Raw genomic sequence first — 9,972 nt, 5'->3', positions numbered from 1 at the left:
TCGAATCGGAGGAAGAACTTATCCGCAGGGAAGCTGTCGACGTACGACATTTGCCGCGGAATGTTAACCACGTAGAGTGGGTATCCTGGATCTTTCGAGGCGATGAGGCATTTCTCTACCCGCAGCACATCGTCATGAAGTCTCCTTAGATCGCCGAATATGGCCCGTAGCGCTGTTGCAGGTAGGATTGGTTGACCGAGGATATGTCATTTATCCGCATCGGGGATATCTATACGGTCCTGATGCCGAGGCTGCTGAGGCGGCTGGATCATAGAATCAGCTTTTTTGCCTTTCCTCGCTCTCTTCCTAGACTTCTTTACTACCGGAAGGTCGTCAATAACACGTTGAGACGGTAATTCAGGCACCGACTCATGACGCTCAAACCCTGAGGAGGCGCCAGTATAGACATACTGTTCAGCGCCATCTTCATCATCATCCTCATCCATGGCGACGTCATCAGCGACTAATGGAGCCTCCTCCTTACCCCGTCCGCTATCACCCAACCCGACACCCGACGCTAATTGGGTAGGTGGGGTGTTGATGTTCATACCTTGCTAAGGCTGCGTGCTCGTGGGTGTGCTCCCGGCCGCCTCCAGACGAAGCAGACTCTTTGGCCACAACAATACCCACCCATTGCAACAATCACCAAGCCGCCGCGGTGTCTCCTCGTCATCCACTAGTAGTGTTGGAGGAGGCAAATTCTCGTGGCCCGGTTCGACACTGGCCATGGAAACCTTGAAGACGTTCCGGGGATCGGCCGGCTGTGGAACAATGGTTCCTTCGGCTTCATTATCGTCGCCTTCCCCACGGCCACCTTCTGGTCGCCGATGGTGTACAATATGGTGCACGGGGTTTCATCGTCCTGCAAAGAAAAGTCTGCGACGTGAGACATCCGAAAGGCAACGAAAATGGGAGATTATACATTTATATTGAAGGGGGCCGGTGTGACAGATACCGTGAGGGCGTCGAGCTCAGCCAAAGACGAAGCACCGTCGAGCACGTCTGGTGCGGGAGCAGGTGCGATAGCCGGTGCGGGAGCCGGTGCGGGAGCAGATGCTCCCAAGAAGTCAGCAAGGGGAAAGTCCTCTGCATTTTTTTCTGGATTTTTCCTTGTCCAAGTGATAACGCCCGTCACCAAGGAAGTAGACAAATCTGTAACCGCCTGTTTTGCGGCAGCTACCGCTGTTGCAACTGTCTGAGATGATTTCTTCTCAACCGCAATCTCAACCTTCTTGTCGATGTTTTCTTCAGTTAACCTCCGTCTTTCCTTTCTCTCCTCCGTGGTCTCACGGTAGTACTTCTTCCATGTGGCGTCGTCTCCGACACCGTGCACGCGCCCATACGACGGTCGAGTATCCACCGGTTGTCGTTTCAATATGTTCAACGCCCGGTTGAATGGAGTGTCCCACTTGGGCCTCGCCAATGCCTCAGACGGCGAGTCGCTTTCGGCCGCAATCCGGTGCTGCTCTCTCTGCAAAAGGCACAAGGATCGTTTACAAATATGACTAACGTGTGCAGTCGAATTGATCAGAAACTAAAATTACCAGCAGTCTCATGAACTCCGTAATGGCCGGTGTTGTCTCGTAAACCTTCTTCACTGGGTCCCAACGGTGCCGGGCCCTCAGGACGTCACGCTCCTGCGGGACGGTGAAATCCGCCAAGGGGTCTGGGATGCCCAGACTCGCGGCTTCCGCGTCCTCCTTGGCCCATTTGGACCTCTTTCCGCCGTAACCACGGCTTCCGAGGTTCCTCTGTTGAAACCCCTTCATGTACTTAGACTTGTTTTTGGCAGCTTCGGCCTTGCAAGCCTCCTTGAATATTTGAAACTGGTCTTTCGTGATTGTCGGATTATCCTTTACAATCTCGGAGTAGGGTTCCTTCTTGTCAATGATCCTTGCTTTCACTCGAGTTTTCCAGGAGGCCAACGCGTCGCTGAACTTGGTCATGGCGTGTTTGTTTATCTTCTTCATTGTCGGGTCCTCGTCTGGATCTTCATAATCCTTCTCATTCCGGCCAGGGAACAAGAATATCTGGTGAAACTTCTTTAGGAGGGAGCTCCTCATATTTTCTATCTTCTGTAGTTTCTCATCGTTGATGGTGGCGGTTGTCCGTACGATGCAGCCTATTTGATTGCCGTAGCACGAGCGAGCTTCCTCGGGCGCCTTTGGCTCAAAAATGCCGTCGTCCACCTCCGTGACCACCAGCCTAGTAGTCCTGAGTTTGTTAGGAAGTCGTTGCCTCTTTGCTTTTGGTTCTACACCGGCTCCGCTCCCCGAGGCAGCACCGATCTCAGCACCGGTCTCGATGTCGGTCTGAATCTCAGCGCCGGTCTCAGTCTCAGCACCGGTCTGCGTGTCGGTCTCAGTCCCCGATGCCACCGGTGGGCCCAGCAACAACATCGGTTGATCGTCGGTAAGGCCAAAATATTCGTCTGCCGCCAGGTAGACATCGTCGCAATCACCAGAACCCTGTCCTTCATTGTTGCTAGCCATGTTTCCTATGATTAAATCTAGTCAATTAATTCTAGACCTAATAAAATGAATAATGACATAAAAAAGGATTATTGTTTTGCAGGAATGTTGACTCCTTCCTAGTGCGGCAAATCCCGGGCACTCGATATGTCCTAATTTGTAGCACAAGTCATGCCGAAATTCACGGAAAATTTCGGCATGACCTTTGCTAAAAAGTGGACAAATCGAGAACCTGAAATTTGCCGGAACAGAAATGAATCAACATTCCGGCAAAACATAGGCCACTCAGCATCATTCCCTGGAAACAACAAAGCCAATTGGGCACAATCGAACAACTTCAATGAAAAGATATAACATGAGCAAACACTATATAACATGGCCACTTCAATGAAAAGATATAATCAACAATAATGGAATATGCAAATGAACGTCAAGGACATATAGCTACTGTTCTGTTTGACCAAGTTTTTGAAAAGAAAAACAATTCTGTTTTTTGTTTATAGCTAAATGCCATAGTTATTGTTTTTTATTTATAGCTAAATACTTTTGTTTTTTGTCTAAAGCTAAAAGTCTAGGAACTACATTTTCTCTAACCTTTTGACCTCACCAGAATTTCCACAGCAAGACCTTAGTACCTACACCCAATTTCTTCAAAAATATTCAGGTCCACAGTCCAAATAATTCAAATTTCATTTGAATGAAATGTGGAACAAATTCAGGTCTGTAGTCAAAATATTTTTTTATAGCTAAGTGTTTTTTGTTTATACCCTCTGTTAATTTAAATCTAAATGCTACTATTATTTATATACCCTCTATTAGTTTAAAGCTAAATGGAATTACTGTTTAGGAATTTTCATAAAAATTGCCCTAGCTAATTTCCTAAAAAAATTGCAAATCATTTTTCCTAAATGCTATAAAAAGCCTACTGCCCTAAAAAAATCTAGGGTTCATATGAACACCTAGGGTTCATATGAACATCAACACAGTATCAACACATATATATATAATTGCCCTAGCAGAGAGAAATAGGGGGGTAGGGACAGGAGAGGCATAGCCTTACGGTCGGCGGCGAGGGCAGGCTCTGGCTCGGGCAGCGGCGGTGAGGTCGAGGGCGGCGGCGGCGAGCTCGAGGGAGGCGACAGTGAGGTCGACGACGAAGGCCTCGGGCGGCGGCTGTGAGGTCGAGGGGGCGGCCTCAGGCGGCGGCGGTGTGGTCGAAGGCGGCGGGCGGCGGCGGTGTGGTCGAAGGCGGCCTCCGGCGGTGGCGGTGTGGTCGAAGGCGCGCGGCAGGGCAACGGCGGCGATGGAGCAGTTGGGGGACAGGGGGGAGTAGAGAGGGGGGGAAAAGGACTTAGCGAAATTTTGCGCCAGGGCCGCCGGGATTTGAGTCAAACTAGCAGCAGCGTGTTTTTACGAAACGCGCTATAGCTAAGATAGCTATAGCGTGTTCTAGAGAAACGCGCTGCAGCTAACCCTTTCCATTTTCTTTCTCTCTTTCTTTTGTTTTCTTTACGTTTTCTTTTTTTCATTTCTCCTTTTTTTATTTCTTTCATTTTCATTTACTTTTCTACTTGTTTTTCTATTTATTTTCTTTTCCATAGCAGTAGCGCTGTAAAGAAGAAACGCGCTGCTACAATGTTTTTAGCAGTAGCGTGCTTCTGCGAGAAGCGCTGCTACTATTCCTAGCCTACCGGCACCAGTGAGAGAATTTTAGTAGTAGCGCTTTTCTGTGGAGACGCGCTACTGCTAAAATAATGATTGTAGCGTGGTTTTGCAACAAGCACTACTACTAAGTAGCGCTAGCGCCGAATTTTGACCAACGCTACTGCTATACCTCTGTGTATAGCGTTTTCCCTAGTAGTGGACGCCCATTGGGGCATTGTAATTATGGTGGTTGCAATTTTTTAAGGGGAGGTGTGACGCCTGGGGCATATAATTACTATGATGATTGTGATTTTTTAAAGGGAAGGTGTGATGCCCATTGAGTCATGTAATTATGGTGATTGAATCGAATCGTCACTTGCCAATCGGGAAAAAAGATAGGGGATGGACGAAGGTGGGCAGCACGCGGTTCGTCTGCAGGAAAAGGAACTTAGTTTCTTTTTAGATAGTAGAGATATATAAGAACTATATAAATATTACAATGCTAAGGAAAGCAAAGTATCAACAAGTATCTAGTGACCTAACAAATTAATACTCGTTTCTTAAAAAAACAATTTAATACTCCAATAAATATGTGCATTTCTATTTCTCTAAATCAAACCCCTAGCGATCTACCATGCAATCTGCAAACTTTACATAGCATCTTTCAAATTCCAACCACACCTCACCCCCAAAAGCCTGACGACGTCCCCACGGTAGTCTGAGGGGCGAAGCCAACTATGGTCCGGCAGACGGCCACCACGCCACTGCTGCCTAATGCCGTACCCGCTGATGCCGGAATAGAGTTAACCGTCCGCTTGTAGGGCCCTAACCATTTGGTCATCATGAACCGTCTCTTCCTCCAGGGCGGCACACTGAGGGCGCTGCTCTTGATTGAGCGCCGTGCTGCGGATGCTGCAAGCTTCACAACCTGCCTGAGGTGCTCCGGGCGCGCGATCAGCACTTCCGGTAGTGCCGTCCGAATTGCCTCGTACTCCTCGGTCGACCGTGCGACCTCAAACTCCATCAAGAAGCCGACATCTACGATGTACCTTGTCTCGCCCCCGCCAGCGATGATGTCGATGTATTCGTAGCTCCCGGCGGTCACGCCACTCAACTTGTCCCAACGCACCTTGCACAGGCCGGCGTCGTGGCCACGCTCGCGCAGGCGGGACATCACGGAGCACCGGAAAGCCGACTGGTTCGGCCGCAGATCATCCAACCCGCGCATGGCATCCGCCACGGCAAAGACGAGCCGGCGGCGTAGCTCGTCAGCACTGCTACCGGTCGGGTCAAGATTGTCCTTGATCTCCGCAAGCATGTCGGCCGCCGCCGTTGAGCTGGTGTCGCCGTTAGGCTCGTCATCCAGATCAGAGGAGCCTTCCACCGCGAGGGTGGCCGACGGGACTGTCGCGTCCGTCTCGAGGAGGTAATCGTTGACGAGGCTGGAGAGTGCGGCCGCCTCGTGCTCGCTGCCGCTGCTGTCGTCGCTTATGGGGAGAGCAGCGAGGCGGGCTCTCGCGGCCGCATCGAGGGGCGTCGTGGCCCGCTTCGGTCTGAGGCGGGGCGTCGGCGCCGTTGGCATCTGCAGTTGGTGAGAGGTGGGAGGATGCATGCCAGTGGTAATGATCTGTGATTTCGTTCTAAGCAGTGTAACGCTGTGCATGTGATCGAAGTGTATATCGCGGTGGAGTGGTCAAGAAATGTCAGCAGGTGTCGACAGAACGCCACCATTGTTAGCTCATTAGCTTAAGAAGCAAACAGAACGTTCCAACTATCTAGGAGGGACTTTATTTTTTGTTAGAAAAGGAGGAGGACCCCCGGCCTCTGCATCTGGTCGATGTATACGGCCACTTTATTAATTATTCTCATAAGACCTTACAAAGTGATATAACAGTAAGACTAAAGCCACCGTCTATGCAACAACTGTCGCTACTCCTATCCAATTGATGAAGGGGCGCTGATAGTTTGGGCCTAATATCAAACAGACATCGCAGCCAAACCTAAACATCTAAGACCTGAGGTCCCAACCCGGACGCCTGCCGGGTATGGGGCACCTACCAGTCCGGCGCACTCCTCAACCAGGACGCCTGCCGGGTATGAGGCCGCCGCAGCCACCTGCCACCAATCCATCTTCAGTGTGTACTGCTGCACCACCTTGCTTGGCCTCTCTGCCATCGACGCCACCACGGTGCCTGATAACGACACCCTCCTGCGCGAGTCCCTCGCCACACATCGGGCGCCGAGTCTCCACCGCGCCACGCCGCCGAGAAACGCCACCATTAATGTGCAAGATGAAGCACCGCTCCACCAATTATTCCGTCCACTGGTCCCTCGAGCCCATGTACACCTCCAAGAATGACGCCACAAGAGGAAAACGACACAATAATACCGCCTTCGTCCGATCTACTGATTTAGGGTTTCCCCCGGAGGTAGCAGATAGTGGCCTGGAACTTCTCAACAACGATGCCTTCAACAAGGGAACGACACCGAAAAGTGCCGCCCTCGCCAGCCTCGGCAGCAGCCGCGAGCAGGTCTTCACCCAGATCTGTTCCAGTGGCCTCCATCAAGCGTCTTGTGCACGGATCGTCCACCACCGCGGCCGCTGCATCCCCCGTCACGAGACCACAGCCACCGACACAACCTCCGCCGTCCGGGGCCGCCGCCCCGGGATCCAGCCCTCGCTGGCCGCCAGAGCGAGACCAACGAGCCCCATCAATGGCGGCGCAGCCGCATACCGCGTCGCGAGAACGCCACCATAGCGTCGTCGCGCCGAGCGCACGCCACCGCCAGGAGCGCCCGCTGCCACGCCGCCGTGCCCCACACTAGCCTAGCACCTTCCATCGATCTGGCCGTCTCGTGCCAGCCAAACGACAAAGGGGAGAGGCATCCCGCCGCCGCCCATGCCAGGCAGGCTTCGCCGGCCGGCGCGCCTGGGCGGCGGCGAGGGGACTGGAGGAAGAGGGGGGACGGGAACCGGCGGCGGCGGGAGGCCTCCCCTGTCGCCCGCGGGAGCGGCAGAGGAGGTCGATCCACTTTTTTCGAGAGGAGCAGGAACTTTTTTCGGGAGGAGGTCGATCCACTGAGGGACTTTATAGCTTATACTAGTTGTAAATACTTACTTTTAGTCGATATTGATAGTCATTGATAAAGGTCATCTCATTTCCTTTATACTTGTACTTGTATGTACATGAATCTAGATGCTTAGGTCTGATGATGACTTACAAATACTCCCTCCGTTCCTAAATATTTGTCTTTCTAGAAATTTCAACAACTGATTACATACAGAGCAAAATAAGTGAATCTACACTCTAAAATATGCCTATATACATCCGTATGTGGTAGACCATTTGAAATCTCTAAAATGACAAATATTTAGAGACGGAGGGAGTAGCATTTTAGTGCATTTTGGGAACATGATTTAGGGGTTGCACATACATATATACATATACTCCTAGTGATCTTAATGCTCTTATTTTTTCTTTACGGAGGGAGTATAAGTTAATTGTATTCATTTTCTTCATGGAGGATTTGCTAAGTTACGTGGTGTTTGGCCAAATTTCAAAAGCCAAAGTTAAGCCTAACAAAACACTCTATGCATATGTACCTTGTTCAAAACATGGCCGTGGCTTTCTTGCGATTAATATATTACCTTTTTTTCATAATTCTTCGAAGAATGCAAGGACTACTTATACATACAAGCAAGCATATATACATTTATATCGTCTGCATGGAAGTCGTGCCACCTTATTCGGACCGCGTTTGCAACTTTCTGCTTGAGCGGTGTGACGGACTAGCTTATATTAGCAGTGTCTTCTTCCCTGACCAGGCTTGAAGAGCAAAACTTCTTAATTTATGTACTCCCACATTCAAATTTATGCTCTTATATTTCTTTACAAAGGGAGTATTAATTATACTTCTTTATGATTCTCAATATACCTTCATAATTATTCTAATATAGCTCAATAAAAGTTTCACGAGAAAAATCGTGGAAGCCCTTAGTTTATGTAGTATATAGTTTTATGTACAAAAATGCAATTTACGTGTTAAGAGTATACAATATGTGGTCTCAAATGTAATTTCTCATGGAACTCGCATTGGGGTACGGAGTAATTATCAATGTAAGTATACTAAAAATGGTAAGTAGGTATAACCAATTCAACTATGTGGTGCATGAGGAGTGGGAGTGCATATTTCCTTGCAGAGGGCGAAAAACATCAACACATACCCTAATTACTGAAGTAGCTCGCTTGGGTTCACAAGTCGATGTACAATCAATTTCTAATAGACATAATGAAATTTGAGTTCTCTCACATACATGTTTTGCTTCACAAAATGGCGATAACTATCCGGGTGCTTTTACCATTATGATGACAACAAGCACAGACAACTAATTAGGCCCATGCAAAATCTGGGAAGACATTTGATGCCAAGCTATTTTTGTAAAGAAATTAAACAACAAGAACTTTATTAACGCATCACGGTCAAGATGATAAAAAAATATTCTTGGCCTCTGCAACAACAGGACAACCTTGCCAGGACTCGGGACACTAAGGATTCACATCACCAACCTTTTTTTAAGGATAATAGAAACACTCAATTGTGATCAGGTCGTAAGTTGCAACGAGCGTTAGCATACATCACCTGTAGTGATAATGGTCATATGTGCCATTGTTTCTTATCCAACCACCGAAGCCGACACCATTGACCTGCACCCGAGATAGCAGATTCTGCACAACTCATACAATTGTTACCTTCAATAAGTCGCCATTGCAAGGTCTAGCCAATGAAGACCTAGGGCATTGTCGTCGAGGTGATGATGCCCTCACTTGCCGATTAGGCATTGCCATACCACTAGCTCTTGACAGACTACCAAGACAGAAAAAGCCAATGTGTCATCATATCCAATAGAAGACATGTCATGGATGACTTGCCAACGAGAAGAGCAATACAGGGTTTGTCGAAATTTATTAGTTCACTAGCGAATCGAAAAGTTCCACATCGGTGTCACCGTGCCAACAAGATCCAAGACACGCCTATCAGGAAAGAAGACACTGCTCAAGCCGAAAGTTGCAAACGCGGCCCAAATAAGGTGGCACGACTTCCAAGGGTACGATAACAAGACCCTACATGAATGTAAATATGCTTGCTTTTCCTTGCTTGTATGTATAAGCAGTCCTTGCAATCTTCGGCGAATTATGAAATACTCGCAAGAAAGCCACGACATTGTTTTGGACCAGGTATATATACGTAGTTTTTTTAAGGCTTAACTTTGGCTTTTGAAGTTTGGCCAAACTCCAAATCAAACACCACATAAGTATAGTGCAGCTAATGCAAATCCTCCATAAACAAAGTGAATACACTTAATTAGCAATCACAGAATGCGGTTCCCCTTTTTGCGCGCTATTAATAATAAGCTCATACACTGATTTACTGTACTTTATAACAAAGATTTACCGATTATATCACTTCTACTAGCTCCTACAGCCACCCCAACGAAGAAAGATAAAAACAAACAAATAAAAGAACGGGAGAAAAGGTTGTGCATGGTTCCAATTAATCTGCTGAGATCTATGCAAACCTTATTGCCTTGGGATTACGCTGCTCATGCGGACGCTATTCTGACTGATAGAAGCTTCATGGGGGATGAATTAACCAACAATGAGAGTACACTGCCCGCTCATGTGTGTGTATATGTTGACGGTTACCATTGCCATTATTGGTTCTGGATCCTGAAATGGAGCATACAGACATCTCTGTCTAGGTTCTATGCATCCGAAGGAAGGTGTCCAGGTGCGATGAACCAAAGGGGATTAAGTGCATCTTCAATGCTAACCTGCAATTTTATTTAAAAAAAACT

General features: G+C 48.3%; 1 protein-coding gene across 1 annotated transcript; it reads right to left on the bottom strand.

The window, feature by feature from the left end:
• Positions 1 to 4,797: 4,797 nt before the first annotated feature.
• On the bottom strand, positions 4,798 to 5,697 carry LOC119292708. The gene has a single exon (XM_037571442.1). The coding sequence runs from the start codon at positions 5,695 to 5,697 to the stop codon at positions 4,798 to 4,800; it is 900 nt and encodes a 299-aa protein (XP_037427339.1).
• Positions 5,698 to 9,972: the final 4,275 nt, after the last annotated feature.

This window comes from Triticum dicoccoides, chromosome 4B (genome assembly GCF_002162155.2).
Source record: "Triticum dicoccoides isolate Atlit2015 ecotype Zavitan chromosome 4B, WEW_v2.0, whole genome shotgun sequence".
NCBI lineage: Eukaryota > Viridiplantae > Streptophyta > Magnoliopsida > Poales > Poaceae > Triticum > Triticum dicoccoides.
The sequence above is the reverse complement of the archived record's forward strand: the minus strand, read 5'-3'. Positions and strand labels throughout refer to the sequence as shown.